The sequence below is a fragment of the Psammomys obesus genome, unplaced genomic scaffold, assembly GCF_907164565.1.
Source record: "Psammomys obesus unplaced genomic scaffold, mPsaObe1.curated_primary_1811, whole genome shotgun sequence".
NCBI classification, from domain to species: Eukaryota; Metazoa; Chordata; class Mammalia; order Rodentia; family Muridae; genus Psammomys; species Psammomys obesus.
The window spans coordinates 10,374,783-10,401,608 of NW_026586550.1; the positions used below are offsets into that span (position 1 = coordinate 10,374,783).

General features: G+C 41.8%; 1 protein-coding gene across 4 annotated transcripts in view; it reads right to left on the bottom strand.

Moving 5' to 3' along the window:
- The window catches only part of Cald1 (caldesmon 1), a 173,686-nt gene that overhangs the window by 79,558 nt on the left and 67,302 nt on the right, over positions 1–26,826 (bottom strand). For all 4 annotated transcript variants that reach the window (XM_055602005.1, XM_055602006.1, XM_055602009.1 and 1 more), the window contains exon 2: positions 10,038–10,142. In XM_055602005.1, the coding sequence (XP_055457980.1) occupies positions 10,038–10,108 (71 nt within the window). In that variant the 5' untranslated portion in view covers positions 10,109–10,142. The remainder of the gene's footprint in view (positions 1–10,037; positions 10,143–26,826) is intronic.

Sequence of the window (26,826 nt, forward strand, 5' to 3'; positions counted from 1 at the left end):
CTTTAAAATTGGTGAAAAGAGAGTTCCAACTGCAAATTGTTACTTTTACCTTTACCTCTTCGTGACTTAAACAATGAAGCTTGGTTTCCAGTTTCCAGCAGCTGGCTGCTCCCATTTGGCCTATCCTCTTACCCTAACATTTTTATTTATTTATGTGTGTGTATGTACAGTGTATGCTTGTCTATATGAGCACCACATGAATGCATTGCCTGTGGAGGCCAGAAGAAGGTGTCGTATCCCCTGGAACTGGAGTTATGGAGTAATGCCACCACTTACATGCATGCTGGGAACTGAACCAAGTGCTCTTAACCATGGAGCTTCTTATCTAGCACCCATCTTACCTTAATTTTATTTATGTTTTTACTCATTATAATATGACCTAGTATAATTTTCTTTAGAAATATTATCCATAAGTCGTTTCTTAAAAGGCAGCATGAAACAAATTAGTGTAACTTCTTCCTTGGAGTCTGCCCCATTTTCTTGAGTGACCGCCTTTTACAGACTCAAAGTTCAGGGTACCATCATCTGTCCACACTGTGAAATCAGGCTCTGCCACTGCTTACACGGGTGAGATTGTGAGGAGCTCAGTCTCCTTAAACTCAAGTTGTTTGTTTTTTTTTCACATGTAAAATGAAGTTTGCAAAAACTCCCCAGATGATAGATTCTTGGCCTTGAGTTGATAGGACCAGGAGGTCTGAGGGTGGCAGTTTGCAGTAGCATGGAAAGTAAGCTGTTACAATCTGTAGGTGCATAAATGCATTTCTCTTGGAGCAGAGTCTGTAGGGTTTGTCAGAGTCTCCCAGTACTCTGTGGTCCCTAAGGAAACTGTAACATATGGCCTGCAAGTCCAACGCAGGCCTGATGCTTCTGTGAGTGATAGGGCTGGGCCTCTGTTCTGATGGTAAACACAGTCACTCTGAGAAAAGTCAGTGGACTTCTTGGAGTCAGCCAAGAGCCTTGTTTAGTTTGGGGGAAGAAAACAGCTCTCTGTTTCTATTTTCTGTGAAATGGTAGAAACATAGAAGATTTTTTGGGGGGAGCAACAAAGACAATGACTGTGTCTGTACAGGTAAACAATTTATCCAAGAGACCATGAAGAATGGTTCATTCAGCCTGCCAGCACACGTGTCTTGAATGGTTTTCCCCATCTTATGAAATCATTTAGCAAAGTGAGAGAGATGATGGACCTTTAGCTATGATATCCAGAAAAAACATGAAAACATCCGCTGCCACATTTGCTATAGAGAAAAGGTTCTAAAATTAGGGGTGGGCAGGAAAAATGTACCCCCTGAAGAATGAAATGGAAATGTTATTTGAAATTTCAGACCAAGGGATTCCTTAACTCCTACTTGGAGTCCAGGGTTGCTTTGAAAATTAATGAAGAAAATGTATCTGAAGCCCATGATTTGGAACCTAGTACATGGGCGATTAGAGACACCATTTTACTTCTTTTAAAAAAATTAAATATTTTTGGCTGTTGCTTATTTCTAATTAAGAACAATTTATGCTGAACTGAATTTTTAAGGTGACTTTCTGAGCAATGTGATGGATAGAAAGCATGTATCACAAATGCATTTGAAAATTAACCATGTCTATCACATATGATTTTTAAATCCTCATATAGCAAGCTTAGACGTGGACAGCTGAAAGGCTTAGTCTCCCCACCCTATTCTCCCTCGCCAACCCAGACACTTCTTAGTGGACATCAACATCATCTCAGGAAAGAAGGTTTGCTTTGAGGATGCAGTAAGCAGAGCCACAAAATTCAAGTTCAGAAAAACTACTTTGTATCAGAGCATCAATATGATTTTAATAATAATGGGCATCTAAGTCCATCATTGTGCTGATTTCTCTACAAATTAGCTTGTCAGGACGGTAGGAGATTTCATTATTCCTATGTGGAGAGCTACTTTTTGGCAAGCTGCTTTGTTATTGAGTATTCAGTGAAAAACATATTTTCACACTGGCTTTTACCTTGAGACATGATAAGCAGGATGTTTTGCCAAGTTCCTTTAACTTATTTGTGTAACCTTGGACCATATCTGCTACAGGGATTTAAGTGGTTTAAGAATACAAGTTTGGTTGTTCCATGAACCCCCTTCCTTGTATTGATGTGACTTGTTTTGCTTTGCCTATAAAAAGGAGCTGTGGAATAAACTTGGGGCTGCAATTTTTACTGACAGTCCTATCGAGCTGATCTCTTGTGTCTTGCTTTATTTCTTTCAATCCTCACTCCCCACTCAGGTACTGTTGGCTTTGCTGACAGGCTCCAGCATTCCTACTTATTGTAAAGACAGAGGAACAAAAGACGTTGAAGTAGTTTTTCAAGATAAAAAGTAGTAGCTAATAGGTTTGCTGAGCTTCAGTGCCTGAATACATAAACACCAGACCATTCTGACCTTTCCCCTGATGAGTCAGGATTGGTTCCTTATAAAAATTATATATAGATACTGTAAATAAAAAATTCACTATTATTTTAAGGATTTTGATTAGCTTGTGTGCCATATTTTTTTCAGATGAAAATAAAGTTATGGACCAACATGCCAGGCTTTTAAGAATTCCAATTCCTAGACTGGGTGGTTGTGACATACGTCTTTAGTCCCAGCACTTGGAAGGTGGAGGCAGATAAATCTCTGTGAGTTTCAGGACAACCTGGTCTACAGAGTGAGTTCCAGGACAGCAAGGGCTACACAGAGAAACCCTAAAACAAACAAACACACACAAAAGAAACAAAACAACAATAATAACAACAAGAATTTCAATTCTTTTTGTTGCTGAACACCTGCATTACCTTCTGATGTTTCATTGAGCACCACTGTAGAGTACTTTCAGGACAAGAGGAATTACAAGGTTAATATCAAATGGTCTAGATAGGTTACTTTACTTAGAAACTGGCAGGAGTAAAGATACTGTCAATCTAGAAAAAGGAGAGAGGAATGAAAGAAGGGGATTAGACATGAGTGTGTGAACTCTGTTCTTTTGTGGTTAGATACAAGTAAAGAGAACCTGGCAAAAGTAAACCAAGAGAAGAGGGTTTGTTCTAGCTAGTGGTTTAGGGAATGCAAGCCTTCATGTCATGAAAGGTGAGATAGTGGAACTGGACCTTACCTGTGGGAGTGGGAGTGTCAGGCTGCCTGTGTATCTCATGAGCTCAGGAAGCAGAGAGACATGTAACTCTCAAGCTCTCCCTACTTCTGCCAGCCAGGCCCCATCACCAAAAGGGTTCTAAACTTCTCAGACAGCTCCTCCAGCTGGAGACTAAATGCACGAGCCTGAAGGGGATAGTTCACACACAGATCACAACAACTGGAAATTATCTAGCTTTGTCCATTTCCCTACACCCATTGTACTGAAACTAAGCAATTTTAAATATGCATACAAGGAGGGCTGGAGAGATGGCTCAATGGTCAAGATGGCTTCAACTTGCTGTTCTTCCAGAGGACTTGAATTTTCTTCCCAGAAAGCAAGTTGGGTGTCTACAAGCCCTTGTAGCTCCAATTTCAGGGAATCCAGCATCCTCTGCTGGCCTCTGGGGGCACCCCTCTTCCTCAACACAGACCTGTCGTACACACACAGGCATGCCACACAAATAAAATAAAAATGTGTGCATAAAACTCTATAGAAGTTTTTTGGTTTTGTTTTTGTATTTTTGTTTCTTTTGGTTTGGTTTGGCTTTTTGAGACAGGGTTTCTATGTATGTAGCCTTGGCCATCCTGGACTCGCTTTGTAGACCTTTGAAATCACAGAGATCCGCCTGCCTCTGTCTCCCTAGGTGCTGGGATTACAGGTGTGTTTTTAAATAACCTTCAGAACTAATTAGTAAAAGGACTTTAATTTAGAATACAGAAACAAAATTCAGTACCAAAGCCTAGTACCCACCTACCTCTATTTTTTTTTTTCCTTCTTTCTGGAGTAATCAGTCTTCTAAGAGAATGTTTTTAGGCAAATGTAACTATGTTAATGATTTATACAGTTTCAAAAGAATGTTTCATTTAACTTCTTAATGGAAAATAATGTTCTGTTCAGACGTTTTAAAATGTATTTTTAAAGATTTGTACTTGACACTCAAGGTCATGACTAAGCATTCTGAATAAGTGTTTTCATGTGTACTTGTCTGTATTTAACTGTCGATTGGCCTTGTTATTAAATCATGGGGGAAAACATCATCAATGATACAGTTCTAGAAGGGGATTTTTGTGGATCAAATGGATTTTTTAAAACTTGCTTGTTTTTCTAAAGCAGTAAAAATATTTACTTTCAAATGTCTAATCATTGGGATATTTCAGAAGCCCATAAAAATGTATGAATGATGAAAACAGCTAGCATGTTTTCTTTCCCTTTATTTATGTCTCTGAGCCTCAGAATCTGATAACAATCCTACAATAACGGCCTTTCTTCTGATGGAAAGAGGAGCTGCTGCTGGGTTGGAGAGTGTATGCCGGGAATGTGGTGAATTCATGACTTGGAAAGGAAGAGAGCACTGCTCTCTGCTTGATGGAAGGGAAGCCTGACACGGACTAAGGGTGGCCACCAAAGCTCTCCTCGCGGACAAAAGCGTCACTGCGGGTTGTTTCTCGGGAGACACATCAGAGCTCAGGACCCTGTCAGCTCAGCTTGAACTCCTGTTACTGCTTCTGTCTGACAAAACCTTGTCACCCATCACAGCCACCCACTCATAGGTCTTTCCAAAATAGCAAACTCTGGCTTCTAGTAAATGTTTATGTATTTACTCATTCATTTGTTCAAATAGGTAATTGACTAGAAAGTAATTGAAGTTGAAATATATACAAACAATGTCTTTTGCTTAGAAACAATATGTTAAGTTTCTTGGGTCATACACAGATTCCTTTCTGCCAACCGAAAGGTCTTTCTTCTGCTTTTGGTCAAGATCTCTCTAACTTACCTAAGATGTAAGTTTCATGACTCTTGGCACACTTTCCCTTCAGGTGACTGTCTCTACAGGCCTGTGTAGAACCTTGCCCTTAATAGATACTCTTTCTATATGCATACATGTCTTTATTATATAATTATATATTTCATATCTATCTATCTATCTATCTATCTATCTATCTATCTATCTATCTATTTTTACGGTGCTGAGGATTGAACCTAGAGCCTTGAGTATGCTGGTCAAGTATTTTACCCCTGAGGAACATACCCAGTCCTCTTTTTGCTTTTATTTTGAAGCTGGATCTTACTTAGTTGCCCAAACTGGCCTTGAACTCATGAATGTTCTTGCTGGAGCCTCCCAGGCCTATATACTTAATGAGGTGTCTCTTTTTTAGCAAATCTAAAGGCATTGTCATGAAAAGTTAGAGTGAGAAAGACAAGGGAAGGACAAGAACCATGCCACCAGCAAAAAGGGCTTCACAGAGTCACAGGTGATAGGGAGAGAAGACTGTTTCTGATGAGCTCAGCTTAGAGCCCAGGTTACAGGGAAGCTGTAGTAGAGCAAAGGTGTATGTGTGTGGCAGAGTCTCAGAGCCCCGGGCATGGGGAGGGCACTCCAGTCCATCTGGAGGAAAGACACTGTGGCATGAAGTGCGCAGTCATCTTTTCGTTTATTTACATTTTATTTTATTTGTGTGTGTGTGCATATCTCTGCACGGGGGTATGTGCATGTGTATGTGTGGGTACCACAGAGGCCAGACGAAGGCGTCAGGTCCCTTGGTACTGGAGCTACAAGTTTTGGTAACCTGCTTGACATGGGTGCTGGGAACGAAACTCCAGTCTCCATGATCAAGCCACGAGCGCTTGCCATCTGTCCAGCCTTGCAGCTGGCTTGTAAAACGATCACTTTAAAACTCTCTTCCTGAGGAATAAAGTGCCCAGGAATCTGGCTTAGTTTAACTTGTGGTCATGACATTCAATAGGAATACAAGTTTTTAATTATTTAACACTTAAAATCAGAATTATATCTTCTAACCAAAGTCAGTAAGATCGAACTGAAACAAGAAGATATTTTGTGTGGAAAGTCTTAGTGGGTGAGGAAAAACAATAGACTCTTGTTACTGTCTCTACAGGAGTTCAGAGGTGAAGTATAAAAAGGCTGTATGCTATTTTAAGTGAACAGATCAGTATGAGGTACATTCTATGTTTGGGGTTATAAGTGTTCTGGTCATCGTTTGGTTTTACAGAGATTGGAAAGCATGACCACATGCTTCCTAGGTCTGCATTCTGCTGTCCATCCTCCCCTCAGTGTCCCCAACAGAGCTTAGAGCAAAAGAGATGACGACAAAATGTGTTGAGGACAGATGGGTGCATCTGCAGCTCTGCCCTTTGGAACAACTCTGTTTTAGGCCAACTTATTCTACTGCCATTCAAAATCTGAGATGAATTCCTTTTGTTCTCCATATACAGCGGAAAGTCAAATCTTCCCAGCCTGGCCCTAGGTGTATTCCATAGGGCCTTAGAATTCCTTTTTTTTTTTTTTAAATGTAAGATTCCACATTACTTATTTAATTTCAAATCAAGCAATATCTGACCTATTGAAAACAGAAGTAGACAATACTAAAAGCAAGAGGAAATGGCCTCTAATTCCCCCGAGAAAACACCCATTCCTGTGGCAAGAGGAAGCCAAGGGCTAGAGTTAAAGGAAGAGGAAGGGACTTGCCTAGGGTCTCACATGCCCTTTGTCCTCAGATCTCAACTATGATTTTAGATAGCCTTTGATTCCTGGTTTGGCCAGCTGTTTCCTGGACACACCCTGAACTTGCCAATGAAAGCTAGTCGAACTGTAAAGCCCAACTTTCACTGTTGCTATAAATGATCAGATTTTACCAAATGCTGAAAGGATTGACCTAATTTCAATGTGCACCTCAAAACACGAACAGGTAAATTCAGTATAAACATGAGGACATAGTGTAGCCCAAGCTGAAATGCAGACAGAACCAATGGTTAAACAGCATTTGGATACATCTGTATATATTTGTTGTAGGTTACTAAAGGGAACTGAATTAAGCTTTAGTGTACAGGCTTTTTACAACAGCCACTAACAGAAGATAAATCTTTGTTCACACAACATTACCACCACCCTGGAAAGAATGAATGAAGCAGCTATGTGATCAATTCTGAGGTAAAATTCTGGCTAGGAGAAAACTAGGCTTATTCACTGGAAGTCACAGTCTGGCTTATACAAGTATGAGATGCCTGTCTCGCTCTTCCCATCAGTCCCTCACTGCCTATCCACGAGGTGAGCCAAGACACTGAAGACCTGCATCTACTGCGATGCTTAATTTCTGCTCTTTTGTCCCGAGGGCTCCTATCCCTAGCTTTCCTTAGGCTGCTTCTCTGCTTGTTTGTTTTCTGTTTTCTACCAGGCTCTGGCATACAGAAGTCCCTACCTGTTGACCAGCATCTTTTCTCCCATCTCTGTTCAGACACTGCAGCATGCGTTGGGTGAAGAGAGGGCCCAAGAACCTGGGAGAACCCAAGGCTGGTAGCACTGCATCAGGTGGAGTGAGAGGTGTGCTCCTCGTGTCTGGACAGGGCCCGCACACCTTTATTGTCCACTCAATTTCAGGTCTAATCCCTCCCCAGGTCTCCTCCATCTCTCTGCTATTTTGCTTTCTGTGATCGTTTCCACTATGCCTTTATGACCTCTTACTCTTTCATATTGGCTTTGGGGGCTATGACTTCAGCCACACAGTGGGTTTGTCCCCGTGGACCTTATAAAATGTTCTCTTCTTTCTAAATAAAAATCTAAATTTCCTATCTCTAAGCATCTGGAGAAAAGCCCCATGTTGATGCGGTTTCTACCTGAAATTCAACACCATTACCGTGGACACCAAGAATGGAGCCGCCTCACCTTCCCGCACTGGGGACCAGACAGAGGCCTTTCTTGGCAATGCCTGATAAGGATGTATTGAGAACAGATGGGTGCACCTGTAGCCCTGACCCTGGGAGCCGCTCTATATCAGGCTAATTTACTCTACTGTCATTCCAAACTGGAACTTAGGGTCTTCAGACTTTCTCTGAGTTTACCCTCCCCTGACAGGTTTGCCAAATGACACAGGATCTCCTTCTTCCCACTCACTGCTCTGATTCAGACTCTCACGACCCCATGCTTGGTACCAACTCTCCGGGCATCCCTGTATCTCAGTCCACTGTTCCCAGCGCTTACCACCGTACTCCCATCCCACGCAGCCCCCCCCCCCCGCGAGGGTTCTAAGATGCCCAAGACCTTTCTCTCAAGCTCCCCACAGCATCCCTGCAGAACCTTTCCCCGGAGCTCTGCTTGCCTCGTTTTCTCGCCTACTCTGCCTCCCCTGCCCCGCCTCATTTTTTTCTATTGATAAACTGTATTTCTCATGGTAATTTTAGGTTCACAGAAAAGTTAAGTGGAAATAACAAAGTTGCTGTATTTTCCTTGTCCCTCCTCATGCACAGCCTCTGCCATTATCAACATCACATGCACAGTGTTGTCTTTGTCACATTGGATGACAAACTTACATTCTTAGGTCATTCCACCCTGATTCCACTAAGTTCAAGCACACTGACACTCGTCTGCCATCACGCTGTGGCACAGATGGTTTTGCTGGTTTAAAATACCATGCTCCACCTTTGTGCTCCTCCCTCCCTCCTGGCAACCACTGGTCCTTTGGCTATATCCTTAGTTTTGTGTGCTTCGAATTTTGGTTTATTAATTATTATTTTAAATTTGGATAGATACATCTTGCGTGTGGGACACAGTCCCTGTCACTCTCCTCCCTCCTTTTACCGTGTGCCCTCTTCCTTTTCAGACAGCCCTCAGTTTCCTCCTCACCACCGTCACCTCTTCCACGGCTTTCCTCTCTCTGCAAAACTTTCCTGTGACTGCTTTCATCTCGGGGTGACGGTTGGCTTCCCTAGTCTTGGCATTGATATTTAGTTATAGCTAGAGACCTGTTGTTTATTGATTAACCAGGGCTGATAGTTAAGAATATCATTAATAATGATGATGATAGCTATTAGTTATTCCTTCTAGGTGTCAGCTACAGGGTAAGGTCACTTATGAAGCCTCACAATCTTCATGGCAACCGCAGGAGCTGTGTAGCTATTTTGCTGGTTTTATATAGGATAACTGTGACTTAGAGAGCGGTCCCTTGCTCAGAGCCACATGAGTCCTAAGTGGCAGAGCCATGGTGTGATCCTTAGTCTATAGTGCGATGAGTACCTGTGTAGACATCCCACCAATAGCCAAGTTCATCCAAGGCCAGACTTTGCACTGTCTTTCGGACTCTTCACACAGGAGCAGAACAGTAGGGTATGATCCTCTGGTACTTTTTGTTACAGGTTTATAGTTTCAGTTTTGTACTGCAGGACAGTGGTGGCGTCACTTGTACTCTGTCCTCCACCCCCACCCCCCGCCCCCACAGTTTGTATCCGTGAACTGGAATTACGGGCGTACAAAGCCACGGAACAGTTTTCTCCCTGTGAATGCTTGCTGTGCTTTCCTTCAGCAATAGAGCTAAGCCACATTAGGCGCCACTGGGATACACGACTCTGTGCCACATCAGTGCTGTATGTCTCCAACCTGCTCTCTAAATCTCCACCTCAAAGGCCGCACACATTATGATAGTTTCCAACACACCCACGCCCTCCCCCAGTACCTCGGGCCATCGGTACTACCCCTCCTGATGCAGATGACCAGGCGCGGATGCTTCTCTAATAAGAATAAAATCTGAAAGAGATTCATCTGGGGCTTGCTAAACTGCTTCCAATAGTCAACACCCAGCACTTTCTGTCATGTCACTATTATTAGCAATGTTATGCCTTTCATGCATTACCTTTTACCACAACAAATTCTACAATGCATAGCCTTGGTTTTTTTTAAAAAATACAATTATTTGATTCTTCTCCAATCTCCCTTTTTCTTGAAATTTCTTTTTTTTTTTAATGCAAAATTTAGGCTTTGAACAGGAAAAATACTTTAAAGCCATAACTATTTTTACAAAGATGTAAAATATGGCCATATCAGGCCCTCCAGAGGAGACAGTCACTATGGCTGGAAAACAGCAGTGCTGACAGTGCTTATTTCTGCCAGTCTGGACCCTTACCTCTCCGCTTCCAGCCGCATCTCCTCCCGCTTTTGCCTCCTGAGTTCTCTGCGCCGTTCAAAATCATCCATCGTGAGGTTTTAGGTTTGGGGGCCCAGATAATACCTGGATGTAAAAGCAAGAGGTAGAGTCAGGATCACCAGTGTCATGAGCCCCTCATTCAGTCCTTCCCCATTCTACCCATCTTTTCTTTCTTTCTTCCTTCCTTCCTTCCTTCCTTCCTTCCTTCCTTCCTTCCTTTCTTTCTTTCTTTCTTTCTTTCTTTTGAGAAAAATACCTTAGAACACTAGTAAGTCAGTCAGTGGTCAATTTCTGTCCTAAAGCAGAGTTCACCTTCATTCTCAAAAATAACTGAGAGCCCAAGATTACATTAAAAAGCAGGCAGGAATCCCAGGAGACAGAAATGTTGATGGAAGGACTTCAGAACTACTGAATGAACTTGTCCTTTTCTCACCTGCTGAACTCCAGGCAACACACAAACATGAACAAAGAGAAAAGCAGGAGGGGAAACTAAAAAGGGAAGAAAACTGGCAAGAAAAGAAATCTGTGGGGTGTAGACAAAGCAAAAGAGAACTCAAACAATGCTGCATACAGGCATCATTTCATATTCTGAAAGTTAGTTAGCACTTTTTTTTTTTAAGTATGCAGAAATCATGGGAGAAAAAAAATATCTCCAGGAAGTAGCATTTTAGAAGGCAGCTAAGTTGTGATCCAGCTGTCTTCAGAGCTCAAAAATCCCGGCTCTCTCCAGATATAACCCAACCATTTTACCCTTTCCTACCTCCTCGAGATGACTTTGATTCTGGGAAGAATTCAGCCCTTCAAAAGCTGAGCCTGGTTCCCCTGTGTATCTGTGCCATCCAGTCAAATATTCTAGAATTTCCCTTCAGCCCCCAAACCCAAAATGACTCCCAGGAAAGGGGAAGCAAGCGGGCTCCTGTCCCTGCTTTGTTTACAGAGCTGTCAGTGGTTAGTTAAACTAGCCTGGAATCTGGCATTTAAGGCCGGCTGGAAGATTGTTTCCTGTGTGGAGCAGGAGGCCTCCACTTCCTCTGGATTCCTAGGCGCTCGGCTGCACTCGGATCACAAAAATATTTTCCAGTGCCTTCTATGTAGATGGGTTGAGCCATTCGTCCTGAGCAAGAAAATCCATGTGGGGAAACCCCAGGGCCATCACAGGATGGTGTCTTTGTTTAGAAACAATTTCAGAAAGAAAGAAAGAAAAATCTGAAATAAATTGGCAAAGAAGCTTTTTGTTCTTACCACTTTTATAGTTCATAAAAACAAAAATCAAATCTCAGCCAGTAAAAACAAAGCCATGAAATGTTTGAAAATTTTCACACTTTCTGCATCCTCTATGGTATTAAACTGTTCATGAATCTTTAGAAACTTGGATTTGGGTTTTTATCAGAGCTTGAAAAAAATCTCAAGTGTTTTGTTTCACTCTGACAAAAGGGTTCAATACTTTCTAGTCATGAAAGAAACAAGATTTTCTTTTTGAATTTCATGAACCAGAAAGATATTTCTCCAGATGTGACAGAGTATGCTTATAATCCATAGGACTTGGGAGACTGAATCAGGAGGATTGTGAGTTCAAATCCAGATTGGGCTAAAGAGTGGGAACCTGTCTCAGAGAGAAAAATAAAAAAAACTCTCTTCCCACCAACACCCCTACAATTCTATGTATTTTCTAGTCTGAACTTTCTTTTTCTTTCTTTCTCTCTCTCTCTTTCTTCTCTTTTTTCTTTTTCTCTTCTCTCTTTCTCTTTCTTTCTTTCTTTCTTTCTTTCTTTTCTTCTCTCTTTCTTTTTTTCAAAACAGGTTTCTCTGTGTAGCCCTAGCTGTCCTGGACTTGCTTTGTAGACCAGGCTGGCCTTGAACTCACAGAGATTCACCTGTCTCTGGCTCCTGAGGGCTGGGATTAAAGGGGTGTGCCGCCGCACCTGACAATCTCTATAATTATTGAAAAGAGAAATTGCTGGTGATCTGAGGGCCTGTATGAGGCTATCTGAAAACGTTCTCCCATCTGATGTTCTGACCAAGCATAGGTGTGTGAACTAGCCATGGGACAATGGGCCCAGAAAGCTGATACAATTAGGGGAAATTGTACTTTTTTCCATTGCACAAAACCACCTCTTCAATAACTGTAGCGATGGCAGACAGGACGAGGAGGTGAGAGGAAGAGGTCAGCCTATAAGCTGTTCTTGCTTTTTAATGCTTCAGTAGGAGGGAAAGCCCCTCTGAGCTGATTAGGGCTCCTGCCTGTCAAACACACGGACACACTGGCTGCTTGGCAGCCCCAGTGCTATACTTATATTCATATCTTAGAGGTGTCAAAGAGCAGCCACCAGGGAGCCCTGAACCCTGAGAAGACCAGGAAAGCACTGGCTTGTAGAGACAGCAGTACAGGCAACCAGAAGGGAAGCCGAGAAGCTTGCGTGTTAACGTGGCTGAATGTCCTTGCTGGCTTGCCTCCACGCAAATTCTTCCTTCAACTCTACCCTCCTACTCATTACCTTTTATTACTTACTTGGAGGCCAGTTTTCTTTCCTAACCGTAGAAAAACCACTTATGGTCTGAGCATAGATCGAGTATGTACCTGGGGACACAGTGGGGGAGCGCGCGACCACCACTGTGCTCTGTGAACATCTGGGGGAAAGAAAAACACATTTGTGCACTGTGTGGTATGACTCTTGGTTAGTGTGTGTGTGTGTGTGTGTGTGTGTGTGTTGATGTGTGTGCTGTTTGTATGTGTGTGTGTGTTTTTTTTTTATATGCCAGGAAGGTGTATTTGTTAAAATGGCTCTTGGCTTGTCTTAAAGCAGGACGCCCTCCCGTCACACTGTTCCTGTGTGGGAGAAGCCATGTCCCGGTAGATTTGTAAGTGATCTCTCCCCTTGCTTTGGGGAGCAGCATCGCACCTACCCCGGGTAGTAGCTTCATTTCCTCCCCCTCTCCCAGCCAGTGCTGAGTACTTTCCAGTAAAATTGGCTAGGAAGTAACTCCCACAACAGACTTTTCAGCAACCATGAAGCTCTTGGGTGTCACATTAGACGGAGCACAAGCAGAAAATGCAAGCTTAAGGGAGGTGTCCCTGTGAGTGACAGACATTTCTGGCATGTTCAAGGGAAATCTAAATGTGGGGCCAGATGACTACAACACTTCTTTAGTTAATAAATAGCCTTTGCAAAGTCCAATAGAGCCTTACCCAGGGCTGTATTTGTCTTTCCAATATGGTTTCTGACTCTGGGTTTTCTTAAAAGCTGGCCTGCTCCGAGATTAAAGAGTAAGTCGGTGCTGTAGGATTCAGAAAGTGTGGACACAGTGCCTTATTCCTGGCTAGAGAGTCTACAGAGTTAGCGGGGGGGGGTGGTGGTGCACACTTTTAATCCCAGCACTCAGGGAGGCAGAGGCAGGCAGACCTCTGTTAGTTCAAAGTCAGCCTGGCCTAAAAACCAAGTTCAGGACAGCCAAGGGTATGCACACACACACACACACACACACACACACACACACACACACACACCCATACAAAACCCCCATCTTGAAAAAACAACCAATCAAACAGACAAAATCTACAGAAAGAGAGAAGCAGGATGAGACCTGAGTCCTTCCCTCTTCACCTCATCAGCACTTCAGGGTGAACTTCCTTTTTCTCCTGTACTTCTAAAGGTTGTAGGGGCAAAGTATTTTGTGTGTGTGTGTGTGTGTGTGTGTGTGTGTGTGTGTGTGTGTATTCTGGAAGAATACACAAAAACCTTTCCCTCTTCCTCCTCCTTTGTGTTCTCTCTCTCTCTCTCCACAGCCAGCCTGAAACAGAGATCCTCCTGCCTTTACCTGACTTTGTTTCTTTTTCATCTCCTCTCTAGATTGGGAATAAAATTATATCTATATTCAGTAAATCTGATTTGATTCCTTTCCTTAAAATCTTGAGATTAATTTATGATTAGTATCTTTTAACCAAGAAATTGTTCAGTGTGTGCATGTGTGTGTGTGTATATGTGTGTGTGTGTGTGCAGGCTAGATACTGATGTTTATTTTTTAATTAAAAAAGCAAAATACATTCATTAATAATGATATATGCTAGCATATCACAGCAAAACAAACAAACAAACAAACATGTTTCTCAGTGTTTTCAGATTCCTGCCATGTTACTCTTTGAGATTTAGGGACACTCAACTGTTATTTCCAGTTTTCAAAATTATGTGTTGTTTTTTGTTGTTGTTGTTGTTGTTGTTGTTTTTTTAACATCTAACAATGTCCTTACCCTATCATTTCATTGTTAAAACTGGTATCTAAAGAACAAAGTACACATGCTAGATATGGTGGCATATGTCTTCAGTTCTAGTGCTTGAGAGGTAGAGGCAGGAAGATCTCCAGGTCAGCCAGAGTACACAGAAATACCCTGTGGCAAAAAATGACACCCCCCCCTCCAAGTCCTCAAAGTCTAGAACATATTAAGTCCATTCGTACTTAGGACATAGGCAGTGTCTTCTAACACTTTCTCCCTATGTTTTGAGACAGGGTCTCACACTGAGCCTGAAGCTCCCCAGGTCAGCCAGGCTCACTGGCCATCCAAGCCCAAGGGATGCCATGGCCACGCTCCCACCCAGGGACAGGATTACACACACAGTCCCCTTTGCCCAGCGTCTTGAGCAGAATCTGATATCAGGTCCTCATGCTTGCCCGCCAAGCATTTTACCAACCCAGTAGCTCCCTGACCCTGAGAAATTTGGTATTTTGTTTTACATACAAACAATTGCTGTTATTTTCTTCTGTGGTCATATAGCCTTACTGTAGATATTTCCTGAAATTCTTTTAAAAGAATGAATCTGATTCTGCTTTTGTATGAGCCAGGATATGTGGCAAGAACAGGCCATCTTAGATATGTGTGTGTGTGTTCAACATACATGCCTGAACACATACATAAGGATGTTAATGCAGGAAAAGGTCATAAGTAGGATTTCCAACCTAGCACTCAACTATTAGGAGATGAGACTTTTGTAGAAAATTATTCTCTATCAATTCCAAAACATCTGAAATCAAATAACAGATAGTCTAGAAGACAGGAAGTCCATCCTCAGGATGAGCAGGCCATTGCCCCGAGCTAACGGCAGGCTTCCCCAAGGAGCACTTGCTAGATAGAGTGGACCAGTTTTAGCTTTTTAAACTTTTCATCAATAAATTCTGTTTCTCAGAGGATAGAAGAAATAGAGAAAGAAGAGTTTCTTTAGACGTTCTCTTCTCTCTCCCTGTCCACATGTTCTCCTATATATAGGCTGCATTGTGCTCCCGAGGAGAGAGACAGAGACAGAGATAAACAGACAGACAGACAGAAATAGAGACAGAGAGACAGAGACAGAATGTTAAAGTTCTAGTCTCCGACCTCAAAATGTGTCCTCATTTGGAACAGAGCCATTGCAGATGTAGTTAAGGTAAGGTGTCCAACACAAGGGTGTCCTTAATTTTGCAACAAAAGAAAATTTGGCACAAAGGGAGGCATATACAAAGAAGGATAATTTGAAGATACAGGGAGAAAGCCATGAATGAGAAGGTAGAGACTAAGGAATGACACAAAGCCTTCCTTGTCGTCTTCAGAGAGAACATGACCTTGCCGACCACTTAGCCAAAGTCTTTGAACCTTCCACCCTGTTACAGCAGCTGTAGGAAATGAACACATGTCACCTCTGACATCTTGCAGGACTGTAGCGCATGTGTTACAGTTGACAGTCTGACGACGTCCTCTGTGACTGTGTGATGCCCATGCCGTCATGTGTTCAGCATCCCAGCACCATACAGAAGAGCTTCATCGCCACGGACCCCCTACCCTCCATCTATCTCTCATTCTTCCCACCCAAATTTTATTTATGAGATAAGATCTGTCTTTTCAGCCTCTTTAATGTTGGCTTTTCCAGAAAGTCATATTCTCAGAATCACTGATTATATGATGACCTCTTCAGACTGGCTTCTTTCATTAACAATAAGAATTTCTGTTTCTTCCATGCCTTGTTATTTTTCTAAGACACAGTCTCATATGTCTCAGGCCCTAGACTTCCTGTGTGTCACACAAGCTGGCTTGAAGTGAACTTTCTTCCTTAACTCTTCAGGCATGCACCACTATGTTCAGCTTCTTCCAAGTCTGTCCATAACTGCATAGCTCTGCAACTTTTAAAAGGCAATTGATGAGGTAGCTGTTATAAGCTTCCCATTATACAGAATTTCAAGCTATGTAGTCAAGCAGTCCATTATTCTTGGGCTAACGCGGTAATTGTTTTTCTTTCTGAGGGGACGACTGTCAGTGTCCTCTTCCTTAAGTCTTGGACTGTGAAAGCTTAGACCTTTAAAAACACCTTTCTGCCAGTCTCAAGCCTATGTAAGTCAGAGAGCTAACATGTCGCAAAGCTCTCTTATTAGTGCTTTGTGTGGGTTATTATGGGATGGTAAGATACCTGCCAGCACAGTGGCAGAACTTGGAAGTTTCATATCTTTGATATCGTAAAACTTTCTTCTCTGATAGCACACCTTTGTCACCACGTCCTTTCTTCTTTTCTCCTCCACCTTATCACTCCTTTTTAAAATCATGTATCTTTTCCCTCTGACTTGCTAACTTGCTCCTCCTCAGGTAACTGTTTCTCTACCACTGCAAGGACTTCTGGACTTCCAACACTAATGACTCATCAGACAAGCTCTTTTTAGGCTAGTTTTTCTTAAGACTAATTTTATTATTTGTTATGTGGCGTGTTTATCTCTGTGTGGGTATGTGTTTCTGAGCACAAGTCCTGGGAAAGGCCTGAGGAGGGCATTGGATCCCCTGGAGCTAGAATTACAGACAGTTGCAAGCCTCTAATGTGAGTGTTGGGAACCAAACTTGGGCCTTTTACAAGAGTTGCACGCGTCCTTAACTGCTGATTCATACCTAACCCCTAAACTAGTTTTGCATCCAACGAAGCCCCACAAAAGCATTTATATGAACAATATTCAGTAAACAACTTGTATACCATTACAGTGCGCTCAAAACCGGAGCACTGGAATGCGACAGAAGCATGGAGAGGTGTTTGCCTTCCCTGAAGCTATCTTTCTTTACTTTTCTCTCAGTCTCATAGTTCTTCAAGCTTCTATCTGGCTCTAGCTGCTACAGTTTGTATAGAATTTCGGTCCATGGTATGGTGACATTAAGAAGTGGTAAGAACTTGAAACAACCCAGATGTCCATCGACGGAGGAATGGATACAGAAATTGTGATACTTTTACACAAGGGAATACTACTCAGCAATTACAAACAAGGAAATCATGAATTTTGCAGGCAAATGGTAGCATCTAGAAAAAATCATCCTGAGTGAGGTATCCCAAAAGCAGAAAGACACACATGGTATATCCTTACTTATATAGACCTATAAGATAGGATAAATATACTAAAATATGTACACCTAAAGAAGATAAACAAGAAAGAGGTCCAGGGGTAAGATGATCAATCCTCATCTAGAAAGACAAAGGGGATGGACATTGGAAATAGGAGAAAACAAGTAACAGGACAGTAGCCTACCAGAGAAGGCACCTGAATGACTCTACCTAGTAGTATATCAAAGCAGATGCTGAGACCCATAACCAAGCCTTTGGCAGAGTGTAGGGAATCATATGAAGGAAGGAGGAATTAGTATATCCTAGAGGGGACAGGGAGCCCCACAAGGTCCAAATATATCTGAGCACAGGGGTCTTCTATGAGACTGTTTATCCAACCAAGGACCACGCATGGATACAACCTACAACCCCTGCTCAGACATAGCTCATGGTAATTCAGTATCCAAGTGGGTTCCCTAATAAGGGGGACAGTAATTGTTTCTGACATGAACTCATGAGCTTCCCCTCCCCCCTGATGGAGGAGCAGCCTCGCTAGGCCACAGATAAGGACATTGCAACCATCCTGAAGATACCTGATAAGCTAGGGCCAGACAGAAGGAGAGGAGGACACCCCCTCTCAGTGGACTCGGAAGGGGGCAGGGAGGACATGAGGAAGGGAGGGGAGGCTCGGAAGGGAAAGAGGGAGAGGGCTACAGCTGGGATACAAGTGAATGTATAAAATTATTTAAAAATAAAGAAAAATTAAAAAAAAAAAAAAGAAGTGGTAAGAACTTCATGAGGAGGACCTTAGCAGAAGTTTATCCAGTCTCTGGGTCCCTGAAGTGGGAAAATAACTAAAGTTATTCTCAAAGGACCCTGGTTAGTTTTCTTGCTTGAGCTGCTAGAAAAGACTATGGCTGGCCCTTTCTGCTATCTGGTTTACTGTCTGGCCATGGGAAGGTCGGACCTACAGGTATTCTAGCCACCATGATGCCACCCACATGACATCATCACAAGAATAACTGCGCAGAAAGCCATTTCCTTCTTCATAAACATTTGGCTCCAAACGTTTAGTTACAGCAGAAGGAAACAGACTAACACACAGGCAGGGCTACTAGCTACTTCAACCTTGGGTCATGCCTGTCACTGACCTTCTGGCTTTTGTTCTCGGAATTCAGGGCTTCATAGGAGAAAGTCAGGGGCATATTGTCTATTCCAAAGATTTGTTTTAATGTCATCTGGGCCATTCCTGCAACTCAGACATATTGAGTGATTCAGGGTATAACACAGCCCAGTAGATTCTATATCATTGTTCTTTAAAGTATCTTTACTTAATTCAGTTCTTTAATTGTTGCCTTTGTAAACCTCTGCCAAACAGTGCCCTGAACTTAGAAGATTGGAAACAAAAGAAAAACAAACAAAAACCTCTGAGTTTTTCCTCTCTGTAAGTGACATAGTTGGAGCAGAAACATTCAAAGGCTCGTTCTACTCCACAGAATGCTGTGGCTTTATTTCTGGTCTCCTGCCTAGGGAAGATGACACACTAGGCAAGGCAACCCACATCTTCTTTTTTAATATAAATGATTTAAACACAAAGTGGGTTCTTTCTCTAAAATCTTATGATTTAGAAATCTCTAATTTTCTTTTCAAGCAGAGATTTTTTAAAAATGTATATCTGATTAGCTTTCAAGTGTGTTTTATAACTTTCTCATGTTATGTTTGTACTTATTCTATCCCATCACCTTGGATGAGCTTCCTTTCTCTCTTTACTATCCAGATTTTATCCAGTCATTAATTCCTGACTCAACTTTCATCTCCTCCATGATGCACAAATGAGGACATCCTTGGAGCCATAACTTATTTTGACAATTCATAATTTTATCATTTCCACAGCTCCTCAGTAATTGTCTTTTAGTAGCATTTAGTACGTTATTGATATTTTTCTTCTTGTATGTTTTCATCCCTGAGACCACTTAAGAATGGATATAGTTGTATAAAAAACAAACCCTTCATGACTGGGCCATCGCAAACTCAGGGTTTGTACCTTGTTCGAGTCAATGCATTTTTATACTGTATTTCATCACTTTGAGTATAGGAAAGATATTCCTATACTCAGTTAATCTTTCTTTGTACTTTATTAACTGCTGTGTTTACAAAGTGAATCAAAGACCTTGGTACTTGATTATAATTGAATCCCAGAAATTATGTAAAGCACACTTACAGTAGTTCCACAGTAAATCCAACAGAGTTTTCTTTATGACTATAGTAAATGAACTGGTTTTCTTAAAAAGAAAAAAATCAATTTATCAACTTGCTTTGCTCTTTTCCAAACCAAACAGTTCTTACGGGACTTAAAAACCAAATAAACAAATGGGTTATAGTGAACAGTTTGGACTTAACTTTAGCTCAACCTTTACCATCTTGTTCCAAAAAAAATCTCTGCTGCTTAAAAGTACAAGCAGTCATCAGAGCACGTTTTTCCAACATCTGCAACATGGCAGTAAGAATGGAACAGTTAGCCCGAGGAGGCTTGCTTTCTCAGTTTGTTTCTTTTCTCTAACCATTGGGCTTTAATGCACAAAGCTCCCTAAGAGAAACCCAGGACAAATGGCTGAGGTGCCTGTTTAACATATCAAAGCAAACCTGGCCTCCAAGTTCTCCCAGCATTCTTAGTGCCTGCCTGTTACAGGGCATGCCTGGTATACCCTATCCTATACCTGGAACTCTTGAGCTGGGCTGCCCTTCCCCTAGAGGCTCTTCCCTAGATAATCCAGACGTTTTGGTTTTGGACACTTTTGTGGCCTTCTGGCTGCTGCACCTGGTTTCCCTGTCTATCCTCACTCTTCCCCCAACCCCTCTCCTCACATGGCTCAGGGTCATGGCCACTTTAGACCCTCCCAAATGTCTCTGCCTGGCTGTGCACTTCCTTTTATCTATAATAAACTTCCTCCTTCACCATACCTAGGAGCAGTCATATCCTTTCCTTTTTTTTTTTTTCTCATTCAGTTATGATGATCAAATGCATCCCCAGAATTACTAACCCAGTTAGAAACTGCCTTCAAGAAATTTACAATCTACAACAAAAAGCTCTGGAACCAATAGACATGATCCATTATGTTTTTGAACACAATAGTCACATACGTCAAACATACAAATCGACAGACGAAATAAATTGGAAAGTTGTTTCTTCTTGTCACATGAGTCTTTCAGACAGCAGGACTAATTACTTTATTAGTGTGGAACATCTAGACCTTTCTTTATAAAAGAAATGGTTCCCATTTAGGGGCTTGCTTAAGACCAACATACTCAGAGACTATAGTCTAGAATCGATCCAGTGACATATTTTCCTGCCACGCATGTCGTGGATCGCTTACACGCAACTTACTGGATACACGTTTGTCGTCTCTGAAAGACGGTGGTTTTCTTCAGACGATAACTTTTGCTACTCTTCAAAGTTCTTTTCCAGTCATTTTTCTTCTACTCAGCATTCATTTCATGCTTGTTAGACGGCGATATATCACAGGGCGTTGCTTGTTCACTGGAGCTAACTGGTGCACAGACAAACTGAGCGAGGGCTTTCTCTGAAGGCCACATCTCCAGTGTAACTCTGAGCGACCATGGGGTTGGTGGTGGTGGAACGGAGCTCTGTTATATATTTACATTACAGCTGAGTGTTTTTTTCCTCCATAGAGGAATAACCTGTGTTAGATAGAAGGGCGTTCTAGTTTCGGGAAGGAGGGTATAGACAGACATCTATATTGGAAGGAAGGAGCTACAAAGAAAAAGAAGACATCCATAAGGCAAGGTGAGAGTCGGGCTTAAACTGAAAAGCTTCAGGTTTCCATGGCCTTTGGAGATGGCACTCCTCCATCAAAATTAGAAAACACGGACATGGAGAGCTCATTTAAATGCTTCCATCAGCCTATAAAAAAGCGCAGCCTTATTTCTCTCTTTAACCATGCTCAGTAATTAGAAACAGAAGGCACGGCTCTGAATGTTTGCCCAGGAGCCATCCTTCCTAGGGCCAGGCTTCACTAGCCAGTGGCCACAGAGCTTTGCTAGTGGTCACTGGAAGAATGTGAGATTAACATAGGCATATGCAGGAAGAAATGGTGACTGTGGGCGCCACCTTGACTTACACAGGAAAGGACAGCATTGAACTGGCCTGTTTCCTTGTGGGCTATATGGCTGCTCTGCATTTGAAAGATAAGTAGTTTCCAGGATGGTACTCAGCTCAAAACCAGGTCTCTATGACACCCAGCTTGCAGTAGCATCCTGTTACTGAACAAGATGTTCAGAAGATGAACAAGATGAGCAGAAACATCTTGTTTCTGAGAACAAGACAGCTTTGCTCATGGCAAGACCCATGCTTTGCTCAATGTAGGCTCAGAGCACAGAACACAACCCAAGAAGCCATGGGCTTGGCTTCTGATGAAATCCACAAAGAGAAGAGAGTAAAGGACCTGTAAGATTTGACAGGTTCCTTTTTGTCAAATTAAAACATACAGCCTCCACTTGCTAAGGATCTTGAAAACAGTTTTTAGAGCATTTCTTGTTTTTCTACCTGACCTAAAACCTTTTGGACACCCTATTTGCATTTTTCAATTATTCACACTTAAACAAAAGCTGTCCACACTATGTAGAACGATGACTAAGCAATTTTGTATTAAGTAATCAAAGAGAATCCAGCCAATTGTAGAATAATTAAGTTTCAGCAGCTTAATATAAACAGTTCCAAGAACTACATGTGGCCTACCAAAAGTATAGATTACAAGTAGTCAGCCCTGTGGCCAGCTGGCAGTCAGCGTGACCTATTAAAATAGAAATGCTCAGATACCAAGTATTATTTTTCTTTTCTCTCCCCAATATTTTCCCTGAATCCACATTTGTTTCTTTGGGAATGTTTTCAAATATACAAGTAACAACAATAATAAAACTATTGTGGAATTTTACCTCTTGTAAACAAACTAGCATTTCTCTTGGGAACTGTCAGACCTCACAAATCATTCCAATGTCAACCCTGTCTACACAAGCAGGAGAAATGAGCTGGAGGGAATGAACCACCCTGTCGCCACTCAAGGTGAAGCATAACCACTGAACAAGTGGATGGGCACAGTAAGCCATGTGCCCGTCGGGTGCCAAAATATCTCACTGACCGCCTTTACAAGGTAGGCTGGTAAGTCAGGATTTCTTGATAATAAAAACGAAGTTTCATAGATCCAATACCACTAGAAGGAGTTAATTGATTTTGAGAGATTTTTTTAAAAATCTGAAACTGGGCCTAAAGAGATGGCTCAGCAGTTAAGAGCACTGGCTACTCTTGTAGAGGACCCTTGTTTGGTTCCACAGCCCACATGGTGGCTCACACCAGCCTGTAACGTTAGTTTCAGGGAATCCAATGACCTCCTCTGACTTCCTCAGGCACTGGGCACATATGTGGTACACATACATATACATACATTCAGGCAAAACACAAATATTATATGTATATATGTTTTTAAACCAGTCTGAAACTATTGCTATGTTATAACATTAATTCTAGCCTGAATGACAGCTACAACCTGGGGAGTTTACGGTGAGAAAACAGAAAGGTTTGACTAACCCATCCTACCATGATGTTCAGTAGGCACTTGTTATGGAAGCAATGTATGGTTAAATGAATGTGTCATCATACAAAGAGTCCTTATATATTCAGTTGAATTATAAGTTCCTTTGTATCACTCGTGTTTGAACCAACTTATAATCAAGAGTGGTTGAGGGTCTATAATTGTCATTCCAGGAGAAATGTTAGCAAAAAAACAGTCAACAAACATTTAGGAAGTGTCAGCCATGGACCAGACACTTTGTGTGATGTGCTAGTTAGCTCTCTGTCAACTGGACACAAGCTAGGGCCACCTGGGAAGAGGTAACCTCAGTTTAGAAAATGCCTCCATAAGAGTAGTCTTAGCCAAGTTTTGGGGGCCTTGTCTCAACTAATTACTGATGTGAGAGGGCACAGCCCACTGTGGACAGTGCCATCCCTGGCAGGTAGTCCTTGGAGGTAGTTGAAAAAGACCCAGAGAGCAAGCCAGGGAGCATTTCTTTATGGTTTCTGCTTTACTTCCTACCTCCAGGTTCCCATCTTGAGTTTCTGCCAGACTTCCCTTAATAATGGACTATTGCCTGAGACGATAGGCCAAATAAACCCTTTCCTTCCCAGATGCTTGGACATTTTATCACAGCGATAGAAAACAAACTATAGTATGGGTACCATGTGAAGCCACCCCGCCTGCCCCAGGCAATGATAAAAAAAAAAAAAAAACTGAGTTAAATAAAACACAAACTGCTGTGAGGATGAGCTTTGGGAATGCTGAGTGCTTTTCAAACGTGGGTGATATCTCTCCATACACAGGGAGGCGCTCATACAGGGAGCATAAACATTAGCTTTTGTATTCAAATACAAATTGACACCTGTTACATGCCAGGCATAGCCCTCTAAGGCAGATAAACACAAATCCTATCCATTTCTCTCCTCTAAAGAAGTGGGTACAGGGGAGTCAACTGTGAGGGATGATCTGTTTTCATCTTCTTTCCCACTTCAGGTCCTAAGGAATACAAAAATAATGACCCACAGGATGCTGTCTGCTAGAATTTACACAGACAAGGAAAATCCATTTAAGATATCAATTAGGGTTAGAGGCAGAAAAGAGAGGCTGTCTCTACTCTATCCAACTCCATGACCTTCTGACAGTTAAAAGCATGTTTCTCACCCACCAGCAAGAAGAAATTTGCTGATTTAAACAAAGCTAGCCCACTATGTTTTCAAACTTTGCTTCCCAATTCCAACAAAAGAACAGCTTGTAATAAATTTATCCCTGTGGCAGAATATCTCACAAGCAGCTTTTCCACTTTGAATGCTACAAACCAACCTTTTATTTGTTGACACACAGGCCCTGGACATTCATGAAAACAAGATGTTCTCTTGCTGTTTTTTTGAGTTAGGCAGATTTAAGTCAGGGTCTCAGTCAGATTTCAAAAACAGATGTTACATAGGAAAAAAAAAAAGAAAAAAGAGGAAAAGAAGGTTGAACTGACCCTAGCAAGAAGAGGCTGTCTCAAGTCAACTTGGTTTTTCTTTGATAGCAGGAGGAGCCATCAAAATATATCTTAAAACTGGCGGATCATTACTGTCTCCATTGAATGATGCCCAGTAGGTCTGGGTTCGCTGCTGGACACCTAAAACTCCTGGTTTTCAGAGTCTACATCCCTGAGAGAGCTAGTGACTGAAAGGTTTATGTGTCCAAGGAGGCTGCTGAGAAAAGATAAGCTCCCTCCATGGGCCACTATCATCTGTAGACAATAGCCTCCATATAGCTGCTGTCCTTGTGTTCCACCCTCACAGACAAATACAGCTCTCAGTCAGGCCAAACTCATGAGTCTTGCAACAATTTAGCCTCATTTCAACCTCTGTGTTTGCTTTTGCTTGCCTGTACTCCAAAGTGCCCACTGCTCTGTTTTGATTGTTTTGTTGGTTGCTTTGTTTTGTTTTGTTACATCCCATACATTTCCCCGCCTAGAATCTGGCTCAACTCTTCACATTAGCGTAGAACAGCTCTCCTTCTCTCCCCACTATACAGCCCTGCTGGCATGAAACTCACTGTATAGACCAGGCTGGCTTGAATTTTGTAGCAATCTTCCTGCCTCTGCCTCCCAAGAGCTAGTTTAACAGGCATGAGTCACCACACCCAACCTACTCCCTCAACTTCTAAATCACAGTTGCCAATGTTGTTCTTAATATTCAGTACTACATAGCTTGGCTCTTTAAGTATTTCTTAATTCCTCTTTGCCTTAACCACATCTGACACTGTTCAATGAAAGGGCTCTGATATCCCCTTTCAGTCCTGAGTATTTTCTCTGTGATTATAGATGCAGGGAAATATTTGCTGAATTGAATTTATTGAAAAGCATTAAGTAATGCACTTCTTCACTTCCAAGCAAGTACTCATTCCCGTTTGCCTTCTGAAGTTCTAGGATACAAATAGGGATAGTCAGGTTCAGCAGAACTCTGCAGTTAGAGCACACACACACAAAAAAAAAACAACGACAAACAAAAAAACACCTCATAGTTCACATCTCACTCAGCTCACCTCCTGCTTCCATGAGCCAGATAACTGCTATTTACCTTAGAGGTATTTGCATATTATGTGATCATTCATTTATATCTGGCATGACAAACCAAATGCTTTTAAAGAGGAAAATATTTTGGAAGTGGTGGCTTTTGTAGAAACAGGAAACATATGCATCTCCAAGAACATTCCAATTCAAAAATTAAAACAAACAAACAAAACACCAAAAACATACTGCACAAGAAAGCATATTTTCAGGGCACCATGGACTTCTACCTGCTGGTTTGTGATCCTTTACTTAAGCAGTATTTCAGTAACAACTGACCATAGACCAGTCCCACCTCAGTGAGAAGCTCCAAGAGTGAACTCATGATGAGTTCACATGAACGCAATATGATCCCACACAAGCTTAACTTAAACTAAAAAATTGATTTTGCCAATAGATAAAGTTTATAAATACCAGTGTTCAGTCCTTGTAACAATCTTTACTGTCCTCATTTCTTATATAGAAATATCAAAACTCAGAGAAAGTGGGTTATTTACCCAATGTCACAAAGCTAGTTAGTAACAAGCTAACCCAGTCCTACAGTGTGTGTTTTGCAATCATAATACTTGGCTACACAAGTCCTATAAATGGATGAAACAAGGGAGACAGGAGCGAGGACCTCAATGATCAAATGATCATGTGACAGCCTGGAAGGACTTCTGTATGTCTACAAAGTCTTCCCACAGGGAGCTGTTTCCTGTCCAAGGGTTTGGCTTGCTTCTTGTTAGGGTAACTTCATACTTGATGTTCATTAATGAAGTAAAAATGAATCTCTTGTTTGTGTTCATTTGTGCTTTGGCAAAGTGATTTATTATTTCACGTAAGTGGGGGAACACTTGAGAAAACGCACTGAATTCATTCTAAGACCTTGAAAAAATAAAGCAGCACGCTTCACACGTCAGCCTTGCCTTTGCTCACTTAATTAGCTTTGGACATGAATCGAAATCATGAGGGCTCATCTGTGCCCATTTCTGGGGAGATTTAGGGCTTACGGGGTATTTTGGAGAAACTGAAGAAACAGGATGTGATATGAAATGGAAGGAATTAGAGCTGAAGTTATGGCAGGTCTCCGTGTGGCTTTACCACTGCAGCCTTTACCAGAGTCTACTTCTGCTTTCTCATCTCTGATTTTTATGAATATTCAATTCAAATGCCATGACAGCCTTACTCTGCTTTTTACTTCAATTAAAAAAAAAAATGTTACGCTTCTCTTTTCTCCAAAAAATGATTTCAGAAGAAGAATGACAAACAAGATGGTACCTTGCAGCATTTTGCCTATAACCACATGACAAAGTATTATA